Source organism: Rhinolophus sinicus, linkage group LG01, assembly GCF_036562045.2.
Source record: "Rhinolophus sinicus isolate RSC01 linkage group LG01, ASM3656204v1, whole genome shotgun sequence".
In the NCBI taxonomy this organism is placed as follows: domain Eukaryota; kingdom Metazoa; phylum Chordata; class Mammalia; order Chiroptera; family Rhinolophidae; genus Rhinolophus; species Rhinolophus sinicus.
The window spans coordinates 99,168,708-99,184,549 of record NC_133751.1 but is presented as its reverse complement, the minus strand read 5'-3'; the positions used below and the strand labels follow the sequence as shown (position 1 = coordinate 99,184,549).

At 35.6% G+C, this 15,842-nt stretch overlaps 1 protein-coding gene across 6 annotated transcripts in view; it reads left to right on the top strand.

The window, feature by feature from the left end:
- Positions 1-15,203, top strand: part of EIF2A (eukaryotic translation initiation factor 2A) — a 37,318-nt gene extending 22,115 nt beyond the window's left edge. For all 6 annotated transcript variants that reach the window (XM_019748894.2, XM_019748897.2, XM_019748898.2 and 3 more), the window contains 5 exons: positions 4,218-4,789; positions 8,085-8,198; positions 13,173-13,304; positions 14,132-14,197; positions 14,806-15,203. In XM_019748894.2, coding sequence (XP_019604453.2) covers positions 4,218-4,789; positions 8,085-8,198; positions 13,173-13,304; positions 14,132-14,197; positions 14,806-14,871 — 950 coding nt within the window. In that variant the 3' untranslated portion in view covers positions 14,872-15,203. The remainder of the gene's footprint in view (positions 1-4,217; positions 4,790-8,084; positions 8,199-13,172; positions 13,305-14,131; positions 14,198-14,805) is intronic.
- The last annotated feature ends 639 nt before the right edge of the window (positions 15,204-15,842 follow it).

The window sequence follows — 15,842 nt, the reverse complement described above, 5'->3', positions numbered from 1 at the left end:
TGCAATTATTTTTAACCTTTTAAACCACAATTTTGCACCAACCTAATAACTGTAAAATAATACAGTCTTAAAATTCTGGCAACTTCCTAATTTTTTTATTTTGAATAAAATGTGTAAAAGGTAACCTTCCTTACAAAAAACTATGTATTCCATTGAAGTTAGAAACAAAACAAGGCTGACTCCCCGTTCTACTATTATTTAACATTTTGAAAGACCTAGTCAATGTAACTGATCAAAAGATAAAGTATATAGTTGTACAGTGAGAAATCAAAATCATCCCTGCTCATCTAGATGAAGTCACAGTATAAACTACAGCCACTTAAAAACCATAGTGTAAGGAAAGATTCCATATTGCAGCAACAAAAACAAGAAATATGTAGAGCTGATGGGAAGAAAACTTAAACTGAGGGACAAACTGTGACCTTTAATAAGAATTTTATATAAACATGTCATTTCTCTCCAAATTGATCTAAAATTAAATTAAAATGCCAGCAGATTGTTGTTTTTTAAAATTTTTTTTTGACTGGGTAGGCTTGTTCTAAAGTTGATATTGAAAAATAAACATGCAAGAATGTTTTGAAAATTGCAAAAGAAGAGTAGGGCAGGGGGAGTTCTGACACAACTAGATATTAAAATATAAGACAGTTGTAATTAAGACAGTTTGGCTCTGGCTTATGGATAGACAGATAAATCAGTGGAACAGAACAGAATCCAGAAATAGATCCAGAGTTGTGTAACTGCTGATACATAATAAAGTCAGCATTTGAATCAGTGGGGGAAAATATTGATTATTTAATATATGGTATGGGGACAGCTGGCTAGCTGTTTGGAATAAAAAGTTAATAATGCTGCCTCTTCGCCAAAGTAAATTTCAATTGGACCAAAAAATTATACTTAAAACTATAGAACTAGAAAAAAATATTTGAGAATTTGTTTTTTCTAATTTTAAAGTAGAGAAAGACTTTCTAAACAAGGCATAAGTCATAAGGGAAACGTGATAAATTTGCATGTATAAAAATTATAGATTTCTGCTTGGGAGAAGAAAAGAAAATTAAGCAAAACAAACAAAAAATTGGGGAAAACGTTTTTTAGACAGGCAAAGAGTAAGTATGAGAAAAGGTGAACTCTGTTACTATATCAAGTAAATCAATAAAAGTCCAATAACTGGAGAGAAAAAATAGGCATGAGACAGTAAAAAGTAGTCCACAGAAAAAGAAATGAAATTATGTGTAAATATATTAAAAGGTACTTAGCTTATAATAAAAGAAATAGGAAGAAAAACAAGACACAGTTTTTCACCTTAGTAGGCTGGCAAAGATAAAATATGAAACTACACAGCATGAGGAAGAGTGAGGGGGAAATCTGTACTATGAAACACTATTAATAGTGTAAATTGGTACAATTTCTTTGAAGGGCCTCTTGATGGTATGTTTTCAAGTAAGTGGATACGCCCTTTGACCAGGCAGTTTCACTCCTAAAGATGTATTTGAACACTCACAGTGGAGTATATGCAGCAAGGTTAGTAATAGAATACAGTGCAACTGAAAAAGAATGAGGTATAAATAAATGATTGAATGAATGAATGAATTAAGGAGGCAGATCTTAATGTGCTTATATGGAAAAATCTCTAAGATAGAGTATTAAATGCAACAACAAGGTTTAGAACTTTGGAGGTTTGTGTGTGTGTGCACGCGCGTTCAGCGAGAGATACTTAATTTCAACGATAACATTCTGAAAGGACATCCAAGAAATCTAATCTGGCCTTTGTGTAGAGGGACTTATTTTTGTGGCTTGTCTTTTTATATAGTTTATGTTTTTACTACTATGTGCATATATTACCATCTCTTTGAATAAAAACTATTTATTAATAGTAGTAATAACTTATGCTGCTATGAACCCACATTGCCAAAGTGTAAAAGAAATAATTAAGATTCATTTCCGGTTCTTAAGTAAATTTATGATTACATATTACCGTATTTCCCCGAAAATAAGACTGGGTCTTATATTAATTTTTGCTCCAAAAGATGCATTAGGGCTTATTTTCAGGGATGTCTTATTTTTTCATGTACAACAACCTACATTTATTCAAGCATAACAATCTACATCTATTCATGTAAAAAAATCTACATTTATTCAAATACAGTCATGTCATCTTTTTCTGGAACATCGTCATAACTCTCCAAACCCCAAATTCTGGCTTGAATTTCTTGTGACTCCATTTCCTGTAGAACCATTGTCCCCAGTCACTCATGTTCAGCAATAGAGCTCTCCTTAAAGGAGCACGTTTTGTCCATGTAGCCTGCCTGTAGTGCATTGGCAACACAGCTGTCAGTGATTTTATCCCATGAATTCTTCGCCCAAGTCATGACCTCTTGCAGGCTAGGCTTCACAAAGTTTCCACGCTGATTTCTCTCCATTCTATTTTCAGTGTAGTCATTGATTTCCATGCGCAAGTGGTCCTTAAATGGCTTGTTTATTGCCATATCAAGAGTCTGGAGACAGGCAGTCATTCCTGCAGGAATCATTATTTGATCTATTTTTCTCTCTGCAAGGAAGTTCTTCATGTCTTTAGCGCGGTGAGGGCTGGCTGAATCCCAGACTAGCAGACCTCTTTGGCCACCTCGCAAAACAAGTGGCAGCATTAAATTGACCCACTTGCTTATAACTGCTTGTGTGCACCACGCTTTTTTGTTTTCAAGAACATAAAAGCCTGAAACACGTTCAACCTTATCTTTCTTGCCCTTAGTGATGATTAGAGATGAGTCGTTCCATCCAGACGAATTGCCAAAATACAGGTAACACATGCAGTTTTGTAACCAGTGGAGGGAATGTAGATTGACAAGGCACCCCTCTGATCAATTGTCATTTGAGATCCTTGGCCCATAAACACTGCAGTTTCACCCATAGCAATCACGTTGGAGAGTTGATATTTAGAAAAGTCCTTCAACAAAGGACTTGAATGCAAGTGCACGTTTAATAACTTCAGTATCTTCCAGCTTGGACAGTGCTGTCGATCTTAGAGACAGTTCATATCGCTGAAGGAAGCCATCTAGCCAGTGTTGTGATGCTTTGAGTTCTTTTGGGGATATCTCTAACTATAGTGCCATTGCAAGAGCAAATGCTTGAATATCAGCCCTGCGCACAACCAAAGCCTTTGCGCTCCTGTGAGCAGTCCATTCCCAGATGATTTCTTCCAGTCAGGAAATAATGGTTGCCGACCTGATCCACACTTGGGCTGCTTAGCATTTCCCTCTTCCACCTGTTGACTGAGGTTATCATACTCTGCTTGCCATTTTCAGACTATTTGGAGATCCAACTTCTTCTCTTTGCAGAAAGCCATAAGATTCTTGCCCCTGGAGTCCTCCACAATTCCTTTCTTGTACTTGACGGAATAGCTTTTTCTTTTTGCACTCATCTTGTCTGGGGGTCAAATAGTATTCCCTTTAAATCTGCCGTTAAATCAGGTGTTAATTGAAGATGTAGGAGACAGTAGTGGCAACAAAAATGATGACAATTAAGAATGATGGTCCACACAAAAGTGACGAAAAATTGCAGGCACCAAAATTCAGAAAACATTTTTTTATTTCACACGAGTGCATTAAGTACATCCGTTACAACGCACGACGTATTGAATTATGAAAATTCATGTGAGACACAACCACGTCAGTTCGTTATCAAGTGTGCACATTACTCATGCCTTGTTTCTGTACTCTGATTGGTCATTCAGCAATAAGTCTCGAGTTCATCTGTTTACATAGGCGTCCAAAGGCGCCCGCTTGGGTATTTACAAATACTTAATTATAATGTATGTTATCATTTATTTTAAGTATTAATGTCAATATTATTTATATTTATATATTAATATTATTATTTTATAATTCAGTACGTCCGTCATGTGTTGCAACGGACGTACTAAATGCATCTGTCTGGCTGATGATCTTAACTGGGGCTTATTTTTGGGGTAGAGCTTATATTATGAGCATCCTGAAAGATCATGCTAGGGCTTACTTTCCGGTTAGGTCTTATTTTCGGGGAAATACAGTAATCTCTATAGAATATCACAGAAAAATATTTTAATTTTTGACACACCATGAAATTTTTTGATTTTTTTATTGTTTGACATGTTTATGAGTGTCATATGATTATAGTTTGTGCTAATAAATATTATATTCATGCAATTGTTTATTGCTAATTTGGGTTTTATATTCTTTTTCTAGCAAAAAACGGCCCCATTTATGATGTAGTTTGGAATTCTAATTCTACTGAGTTCTGTGCTGTTTATGGTTTTATGCCCGCCAAAGCGACAATTTTCAACTTGAAATGTGACCCTGTGTTTGACTTTGGAACTGGTCCTCGTAATGCAGCCTACTATAGCCCTCATGGACATATATTAGTTCTAGCTGGATTTGGAAATCTGAGGGGACAAATGGAAGTGTGGGATGTTAAAAACTACAAACTTATTTCTAAACCAGTGGCCTCTGATTCTACATTTTTTGCTTGGTGCCCAGATGGTGAGCATATTTTAACAGCCACATGTGCTCCCAGGCTACGAGTTAATAATGGGTACAAGATTTGGCATTATACCGGCTCTGTCTTACACAAGTATGATGTGCCATCAAATGCAGAATTATGGCAGATTTCTTGGCAGCCATTTTTAGATGGAATATTTCCCAAAAAAACAATAACTTACCAAGCAGTTCCAAGTGACTTACCCAGTGAAGAACCTAAAACTGCAACAGCTTATAGACCCCCAGCTTTGAGAAATAAACCAATCACCAATTCCAAACTGGTAAGTAAAGTCTTAGTACTTTGGTAGGAAAAGCTTTTTCAGTGTGTGGAGTTCTCTAGATTGTTTCCTCATGCATGTTCTTGTGTTATTTGGCACCTGATCAGAATATATACTCTAGGGGTAGAAACAGTGGAGAACCTATTGCTGAAAAGGGCGGGCAGCTCATATTGCTAAGTTGTAAAAGTAGTTAGTTTAAAACAATTAACTGAATATGTCATATTGGTTTGTAGATCGTTGGCTCAAATTGAAATGCCTGTCAGGCAAGGTTGGTGATCTAAGGCAATGATGTCTGGGAGAGAATGGTGACAGGGAGAAAATGTGCCATCTTTGAAGGCCATGGCCACCCCACAGCAGTAGCTGCTTGTTTCCGTAGGAGATTTGAGGCCCAGTTTGCCAAAATGTTTGATTTTTTTTTTTTAAGACAAGAAGTCTGGATGCTTATGTGAAAGTTATCAATTTCTAAAAACGCTGTTGTTCAAAGAAAACACACTTGTTTTCCATAGGCCATCAGCCCACCTCTATTGTAAAGTTATGACCAGAATATTGGTCAGATTCTTATCTGCTTTAAAATGGTAGCATTTCAGAGCTCAGGAGAAAATATTTATAAATGACCTGAGTTTCCGTGATGATGTTAAGAAATAAAGTTAGCTCTGTAAGTCTTTCTGTTATTAGAAAAGTGACAGTATTGTAGGCGTAAACTGGGGCTTCCAAGTAAATGGGGATATGTAGTTCCTTAATTATTAGGCTCTCGGGAAAGTAAATACTTTTCCAAGGTACAGATACTCCTGTGCCTCCCTTGTACAATACCACTTCTAACCCTCTCGAAAAAACAAAAGAACAACCTGTCCTCATAAAATGTAGCGGTGATCTCTAACTTCTTGACTTCACTGAAATGTTCTGTTTAAACATTTTTGTCATATTAAGCTATTTTGTAAATATATATAAACTTATATAATAAATTAAGCCCTATTTATGATATTTGTATTAGTTCATAAAAGAAAGCATATTGTATTCTTTAGATTTGTCCCATCAGTGTACTGAAATTTTCTTTACCTAAGATAAAAACAGTAACTTACCTCAGCCTATCCTGCCGTCTAAATATGTGTAAATTAGCACAAAAGAAAGAAACTCTGAATTGGTGTATATTTTAATTCTCTGATCCATAAAACTAATTTGTTTTGGTGAAAGGAGGTAGAGAAATTAATATAGAAAGATAATAGTTTGAAAATGATAATAAAACTAGATGAGAACTTCTTAAAACCAGAACTTTTTAACATTTAAGATTTCCACTTAATTTTTGCTTTTGTATGGGACGTGGTGATTATGGGATCTTAACAAATGATTTTAGTTGAAGTAACCACTAATAAAAAAAATTTGTTTCTATCTAATTCCAGAAATTAGGTAAATGGCAAAGAAAATACTGTCAAGAAATTACTTAGAAACACAAATGTTCTAGTTGATAACTACAGTGTTTCCCCGAAAATAAGACCTAGCTGGACCATCAGCTCTAATGAGTCTTTTAGAGCAAAAATTAATTTAACACCTGGTCTTATTTTAACATAAGACCAGGTCATATAATATAATATAATATAATATAATATATAATATAATACCTGGTCTTATTTGAATATAAGATCCGGTCTTATATAATATAATATATAATTATAATATAAGACTCAGTCTTATATAATATATAATATAATATAAGACCGGGTCTTATATTAATTTTTGCTTCAAAAGACTCATCAGAGCTGATGGTCCGGCTAGGTCTTATTTTCGGGGAAACACAGTATACAAAGAAGGAGGGTTACACAGCAGAAGGGAAAAAAAGGTGTTGAGATTTTCCCTTGAAGAAAAATGTTACTTTTTTTATAAGTAAAAATTCATATATAAATTATGTTTAAAAAAGTATATAGCTCATGATCTGTAGAAGCTGTGTGGGATTATTTATTTATTTATGTCTAAAATGAATGTCTGTCAGTAGCTACATGATGCTTCTAGTGTGGAAGAGATATGTAGCTTATCCTTTCTTCTTGCATCATTTTTTATTGCTTTGTCCTTTTTTGAAGTTCTCAGGAGTAGAAACTTTCAGCCAAAGCAAGGAGCTGTAGAATAGCCCACTATTGAAAGAATTCTGATGTGTAAAACAAATGTTCAGCAAAGAGTAGTATATCTTAACTAACATTGTGTGTAGTAGACATAAAAAATAAGTAAAAGAGTCTTGAGCTCCAAATTTGTTCTACAAATGTGCGTTCTCATATATTCAGTTGCTTCAAGTAGGCTATGTACACACACAGAATTTTAATGACCTGAACTAGTTAATGCAGCTGCGAAGATAAAGTCACTCTATGGTTTCTTATTTATTCCTCCGTATCTTAAATGTTTGAGCCTTGCCCGTTTCCTCATAGCACTTACAAGCACAACACAGATCTAGTACTCAAGAAACTTCATGGAGATCTCGTCCTTTTGATGTGCTGAGTGTGGTAGAGTCTACGAGACCCTGAACACTAGCATAATAGCAGTGTAGACAGAATCAGTAGATGAATTTTTTTTTATGAGAACATTTGCATTCTACTCTCAGCAAATTTCAGTTATTCAATACAGTATAATTCCCATGTTCTGTATTAGATCCTCCTTGATCCTGTACTTAATTCACCCTCTTTCTGTTGTGGAACATAGTTGATAGATGGTTGTATAAATATCAGATGATGGAATCAATTGTCTGGTTTCATAAAGTCTGACAAGTTACTTAGGTTTTTGTAGGCCTCTTGGATTTATAATTATGCAGTTATCCCTGTTTCATCTATTTTCTAATAGTCTGTTTTAGTGTTTCTATGTGCTTTTGTTTTTAAATTCTAGTATCTGATTTTGCAAGTCAAGGTCTAGCAAATAATTCTTTGGGCAAAGAAAACAAATGAGGGAACTGGGTTTCTGTTGGCAGTAGTCAGATCCAAAAAGATTTCAGAAGAAGCTGTTGTTGATGTCTAATTTTATAAGAATCATCTGTCAGTGGTAATACTAAGAAAAGTTCCATTGTTTCAACAAAACCAAAGTGAATTTTGCCAGCTCTTATTTGCCAGATAAATAATCTGAAAGGTAACTATCAACTAATAGGAAGTACATCATTAAATCCAGGCTGACAGTTGGAGTGTGTCTACTACTAATCAGAGTTTTGAAATATTTGCCAGTGATGTTAAAATAAGTTTATCTCATGCTAGCAAAATTGTATACTTTGTAGTATATGTTTTTGAAAACATGGACTATTTCAAAATCGTTTATTTTACATTTTCCGTAGCACGAGGAGGAACCACCTCAGAATATGAAACCACAACCAGGAAATGATAAGCCGTTATCAAAAACAGCCCTTAAAAATCAAAGGAAGCATGAGGCTAAGAAAGCTGCAAAACAGGTATTTGGGGCACTAATCCCTTCAAAACAAAACAAAGAAAATCAGTTAAATTAGCTTTAAGGCTGAAGGTTTTGACGTCCGAAAGACTTGACTGTTATAAAATGTAGTTGGAATTAGACTTAGTCAGAATGTCTTTCTTTTGTGTTTGCCTATGACTTTTTAAGTATTCCTGTGTATATAATGTGGAATTAAGGAAATTGGATCTGACCTTAAAACCTGAAACCCTAATGGGATTATATAGTATGTTACTTTATATAGACCTTTTTGGTGGAGACTTTGTGAAGTGTTTGCTTTCTTGAAAACATGTTTTTGTTAAGAGAGAACAAAAAGTACATGACTATAAAGCCATTTTGTCACGCAATATCGTGGTACTATAAGAAATTATTCAATTAGAAATCTAAGCACCAGAAGTACCCAAACAATGGAATTGTTCTAAACTGATTTTTATATGATTTTGTAGTTGAAAAACCACACTAGTGTAATAGTTGACAAATTGTGATGGTGTGATAGTGAGATTAGCTGGGCTGGGAATATCTGATTAGCAGTGACGACATATTTGAGGTTCAAACAGTGTGGTTGTGCTGGTAATGCTTGATTCTGATAGTTTAGGTTGCTTATGTGTTTTGGTGGACAATTGTTTTAAGGTGTAGAATTGCATTATGTAACCATATTGTGCTAAAATCTGGGCTTAAAAAAATCAGTATGCTCTTTTGTAGTTCATATATTTCATCTCCAGAAATATCTTTAAATAGCTCAAGTTAGGTCATTCTGAGTAAAATGATCCACTCCATGTATTACACCTGTGTAAAAGTAGAACTTGTCCTTTCCTCATTGTGGTTAGAGACCTCTGTGGGCCCTGAGTGTTACCTTATAATTACTAGTAGGTAAGAGTCCATTGTTTTTTTTCCTAGCTATTTTTTTATAGCTGATATTTTTTCTAATATAATTAACAAAGAAAAATTTTAACGTGTACAATGTGATGATTTGATACACATATACATTGTGAAAGGATTCCCCCAACCAGGGTAATACATCCATCACCTCACATATTTATCTTTTTTGGGGGCTGAGAGCACTTAAGTTCTACTCTCAGCAAATTTCGTTGATACACTGCAGTACTATCAACTATAGTCACCGTGTTATACACTATATACTCAGACTTTATTCATCTTATAACTGAAAGTTTGTATTAACTTCTCCCCACTTCACCCACCCCCCAGCCCCTTGCAACACCGTTCTACTCTGTTTCTATGAGTTTGCCTTCTTTTATTTAGATTCCACATAGAAAATGATACCATGCCATATTTTATCTTTCTCTCTTTGGCTTGTTTCCTTTAGGATAATGCCCCTGGTTCATCTATGTTGATGCAAATGGCAGGATTTCTCCTTTTTTAATAGTTGAATAATATTCCACTGTGTGTATAGATATATTATCTTCATTCATCCATTGATGAACACTTAGGCTGTTTCCATACTTGGGCTATTATGAATAATACTGCAATGAACATGGGAGTTCAGATATCTCTGAGATTATAATTTTGTTTCCTTTGGGTATATGCCCAAAAGTGGGTTGGTGGGCCATATGGTAGCTCTATTTTTAATATCTTGAGGAACCTTCATACTGTTTTCCAGGTGGCTGTACAAAATTCCTTCTAATAGAGATTTAAGGGCCTTCTATAAAACCCATTCATCTTAGAATCCTGTTTATAAGTGATAATTCTTCCTTTTATCAGATCTTTTTAGTATGACCATCACTGGTACTGAGCTAAGGCCCCTTTGTAATAAAATATTAGTTGTTTATTTTGTATGTTTTTCTGGTATTTGAGCACATAAAATTTGGGTCAGTGTTCATAGAATTAGTATTTCTTATTTAGAAAAATCAATATTAAAATATATGGACTTAGAGAGAGCCCTTATGGTTGGTTTCTTTTTTTGTTTTGCTTTTTTTAATATTTTACTGTGAAATATTGGGGAACAGTGTGTTTCTCCAGGGCCCATCAGCTCCAAGTTGTTGTCCTTCAATCTGGTTGTGGAGGGTGCAGCTCAGCTCCAAGTCCTGTCGCTGTTTTTCAATCTTTAGTTGCAGGGGGCACAGCCCACCATCCCATGAGGGAATTTAAACCGGCAACCTTGTTGTTCAGAGCTCGCGCTCTAACCAACTGAGCCATCCTGCCGCCCCACCAGCAGCTCGTTGTCTTCAATCTAGTTGTGTAGGGAGCGCTCACTGGCCCGTGTGGGAGTCAAACCGGCAACCCTGTTGTTCAGAGCTCGTGCTCTACCCAACTGAGCCACCCGGCCACCCTTATGGTTGTTTGGAAAAAATAATCAGTGCCATTAATGTAAAACATAATAATTACAAAAACAACCAACCATGCAATTACCCACGTGTGTTATTTACTAAAGATGATACTACTGATCTGTAATTTATGGAGTTGCTCTTTTCATGTTTTCCCAGTGGTGGCAAAGGTTTTCTACTTGCAAGATAATCCTTTCACTGTGCACTTTGAGACAACTGGCTGGAATTAGTAAAAATTTTTGTTGTGTGATAGAACACAGGTAAAGGGTCCATGACAGTATCTCACCTTGACCACACCTTCTCGGCCCTGACTCTCAATTAAGTAACCAAGGATAAAGAAGTCAGATGTGCAAAATCTAACCAAGTACTTTTATAAACTGGTGATGGTTTTATAAGCTTGTCAACTGTACCAAAAAGAACTGAAACTAAGAATTTAATCTTACCATATACATATTCTTTCCAGAGAACGGCCAGAATTTACGTATAATAATGCAGACATTTTTACTTATTCTCGGTTATTTAAAATATGGTAGAAAATTAATTTTGGGGGTGGCTGGTTAGCTCAGTTGGTTAGAGCATGGTGCTAATAACACCAAGGTTGCCGGTTCGGTTCCCGCATGGTCCACTTTGAGTTGCGCCCTCCTTAAAAAAAAAAGAAAGAAAATTAAATTTTATACTTCACTTAACTTTAATAGTTTTTCACATTTGTAACATTAACCTTCTTCCTTCCTAATAGAAAAATTAAGATTCCCAATTCATTACAAACAACTAAATTAAAAAATTTTTGAATCTGATGTCAAAAGTAAATTTTGATAGGTAAAGTATCTCTTCTTCTTTTATCCACTCTTCTTTAATTTTATGAAGAATACAAAACTGCACATTATCAGTACTTATAAGCTCCTTAAGAGTAGAAACTAAATAGTTTCTTTCTGAATACTCTGTTAAAGCACTCAGTAGTGTGCTTTCACATAGAATTAAGGTTTGTTGCATTGGAGTATACAAAAAAAAGTATAACCAACATGACTTTAAAAAGAAAAGGTGACTCTAATTTAAACTCTCTAAACACTCTGAAGCAGACATTTTTAGAGTCAGATTATCTAGGAGCGATACCCTGTACCATGTTCCCCTGCGATGCTTTGGGAATTCAGAGTATTCCACCCAGAATTCTGAGTAAGAGGTTTTTTGAATTCTCGGGGTTCCGTGTATTCCACTGGGAACTCTATGAAGAAGAGGCAGGAGCTCTATCTCTAGGCCAATAAAGACTTAACTTCGACCCCCCCCCTCGCCTTGTCAAAACATACATCTTGTCATAATTACAAAAGGAGAGTCAGTCTTTGCTCTTTCATTTATTTAGCATGTGCAGTAAAGCATGTATTATGCTGGGGGCACAAGTAGAACAGGAATAAGGAAACCTCAGGTACTGAATAATGGGGGCTAGTGCAGTGTGGTGTTGCAATAGGGATACATACCACATGTACAACTAATCTGGTCTCTTGGGAGGTGGGGTCATTTGCTGGGAGGCCTAAAGGATAAGTAGGGTCAGCCAGGTGACCTGAAGGGATTCAAGGCACAAGGAACAGTAAACAAGAGTTGTAAGTGCAAAGGCCGGGTAACAAGAGTTCACAGCACCTTAGCGGAAATCAGAGTGGTTCAGAATCAGTGGTTCCTCAGTGAGGAGGGATGAGACTAGAAAGGTTCATCAGAGGTCTGATCACATGGAGAGCAATGTACTTTCAGGACAAAAGTTTTCCATGGAACTTTGCAGAGTGGAATTGATCTGGTTATAAATAAGTCTCTGTAGGACTTATCCTGTGGCATCATCGGTTACATGGACTTGGCCATACACACTTGTAGTTTGGAAGGATATCAGAGGAGTGAAACTTCACATACCTTAATCGGAAGAGCTTCTCACAGGCCGGCCCGGTGGCTCAGGCAGTTGGAGCTTCGTGCTCCTAACTCCGAAGGCTGCCGGTTCGATTCCCACATGGGCCAGTGGGCTCTCAACCCCAGGGTTGCCAGTTCAACTCCTCGAGTCCCTCAAGGGATGGTGGGCTGTGCCCTTTGCATTAAACAACAGCAGCTGGACCTGGAGCTGAGCTGTACCCTCCATAACTAAGATTGAAAGAACAACAACTTGACCTGGAAAAAAGTCCTGGAAGTACACACTGTTCCCCAATAAAAGTCCTGTTCCCCTCCCCCAATCTTTAAAAAAAAAAAAAGCCTCTCACATTTCCAAAACATCCATATAATCTCCCAAAAGATCCAGAAATTTTGAATGCTCGTTGGCTGATACAGAAATCTCCTAGTTTACTCTGCTAAGGTCATTTCACTTCTTTTCATTTGTATTTTCATTATACTACTAACATACTATTTTTTAAAATTTTATTGTTAGGTTACTTTAAATTCTAGATCTAACAAAGTGTTCTCAATAACGATTATATAGTAAAAACCTTTTGTCTCATACTGTGATTTTGTTTTTTAAACCGCATTGTATTTATTATGGAACAATGTAGCATACTTTATGAGACCTTCAGTTTAGATCCTTTCTTTATATAAATTGTAGTATAAAACATAAAATGACATTTTGGGTCTGCATTTTATATACCAAGGCTTTTTTGGTAGAAGTACTTTAATGTTTTCATTTTAGAAAATTGAATGTTTGAAAATATTTTCTGTAGGAAGCAAGAAGTGACAAGAGCTCACCAGATTCAGCACCTACCCCTGCCCCACAGAGCTCAGCACAAAAGACTGTGTCTCAGTCAACTTCTGGAGACCCTGAGAGAGACAAAAAAATCAAGAACCTAAAGAAGGTGAGTGATTTAAATGAAAATAAGACATGTTTATTGAAAAAAATACGTGAGAATCCTATAAAGCAATATTTAAATGCCTAAAGACAGGAATCTAAGACGTTTGTAGCAGCTCTCATCGTTGCTTTCTACGAAATACTTTAACTCAGGAATGGTGCTGATTTAATTTCTATTGACAAAATGTTTAGTGGCTCTTAGTCTTTTTATTACTGATTTTTGGAGTAATAAGAAATAATGTACATTTGTACAGAAATATGCTGAACACTTTTATACTCAGTATTTCATTAGACAGTGTGAGATAGGCGGGAACAGATCTTTATCCCACTTTTAAACAGAGACAAAAAGAAGTTTATTAACTTGTCAAATTACAACCAGTTTGTGGAGGTAAAACCAGGTCTCTGGAGCTTTCCCTGGGCTGCACTATGAAGTTTCTTTTAAAGCCAAAGTATCATCCAGGTACAATGAGGTGCTAAAATAAATGGTGAAATTGGTGATATATTTACATATATATAAACACACATATTGACACATATATGTATATACACATATGTATACATATACTCATAACAATTACAAGCTTGAAAAATATTTTACTAAATCCCATATTTTTTTAATTTTCAGAGTTGGAGCATATTTTATTTATTTATTTTTAAAATTTTCAATTAATCTTACAAAATAATTCACCTTAGCATTTTAACAAACTATTTTTGATACAAATGTAAGATAATTGATTCTCCTTATTCAGATGATTGAGTTGTTAATAAGAAAATTTGCATTCCAAAATAACATTCTTCCTTCCTCTTGACTCATAACATATTTGATGTTTGCAGAAACTGAAAGCAATCGAACAGCTGAAAGAACAAGCAGCAACTGGAAAACAGCTGGAAAAAAATCAGGTCTCTTCTGCATTTTTCATTTGGGCTCATAATCACGACTACCCTTCCCTTTTTCTTATAAGCAATTGTTTAATTGGGTAAGGGAGCACATAGATTTAAACTTCTTTTGAAAATCACGTGCCATATATATTGTAAAGTTTTTACTCTTAAACAGGGATGGATAGGAGGAGACATAATGTAGATCATGGTTAATGACACAGTTGCTATTCCAAACAGGCGCATTAATGCTATTGCTGCTGAAAATTAAGGCAATTTATTATGTTAAACAAATACAAGATTTCCTTCCTTCCTGTATCTCAGATTGCACTGCCCTGTTTGCACCTTTTCCTCCTCCTTTCCTCAGCACTTTTAAGCCCAAGTGTAGAATGGAAAATTTACTGGACCTAAAGGAATGCAGTAAGACAGCTTCTGACCTTTGCCCCCTTGATTCATACCAGATAACAATTTAGAACTTGTTTCTAATATGCATTTTTAAATTTGTGTTTACTAGTGGGTCTGATAAAGTGTCAGAAATACTCTCTAAATGTTTTTTTCTTTGCTATTTGACTATAGATCCAATAATTATTTTATTTCCTGTTGAATAACTTTATTGTCTTAAACTTTTCTAGTTGGAGAAAATTCAGAAAGAGAAAGCCCTTCTCCAGGAGCTGGAAAATTTGGAATTGGGTATTTAAAGATTCACAGGAAGCAAGTTGGTTACCAGAAATCACTGCAGACATCTTCTGTTAAGTTCATTGGCATATACGGAATATCCATGTGCCCACATTTAATGTTCACCTATAATTTTAACCATTTATCTAAGATTCTGCGTATGTATGAAATTATTTAATGATGCCTATTATATTGATTTTTGCATCCTGCATCCTCTACCATTTCAACATATGGTATAAAAAAGAGACACATGGATTTTTCTAGCTAAGCTTGATCTATTGAAAGACAGATGTCATTATTTTTTAGTAAGGGACGGTATTTACCATATAAATGAATAAAGACTTTTTAAATTTAATCGATTTTGGTTTTGTTACGAGTTCCTCACTCAAGGAATCCTTTATTAATTTACAAGGCAAGTTTGGGAAAATTGTCCTTTGAGTGCTTAGTTCATTCAGGCAACTGCAACAAAATACCATAGACTGAGTGGCTTATTAACAGCAGAGATTTATTTCTCACAGTTGTGGAGGCTGGGAAGTCCAAGATCAAGACACCTGCAGATTTGGTGTCTGGTGAGAGCCCACTTCCTGGTTCATAGAGGGCCATCTTGCTGTGCCAGCAAGAAGGGGCAGGGAACTCCCTGGGTTCTCTTATAAAGGGCACTAGTCCCTTTCATTAGGGCTCGGCCCTGATGACCTAATCACCTCCCAGAGGCCCCACCTCCAAATACCATCATCTTGGAAATTAAGTTTCAACATAAATTTTGGCATGACAGAAACATTCAGTCTTTAGCACCAAGGGAAATCATTAAGTATTCAATATAGATTTTAAAAAGATGGGAGATACTACTCTGATATTTTTGTTTCCATTTCCTGGGCATGTGGGAGAATTGTACTAACCCATGTTCTTGAAGTAAGGCATGGCTAAGTGACTTGCTTTGGCCAATGAAATGTTAGGAGAAGTGAAGTGTGTCATTTCTGAGCAAAAACGTGTAAGA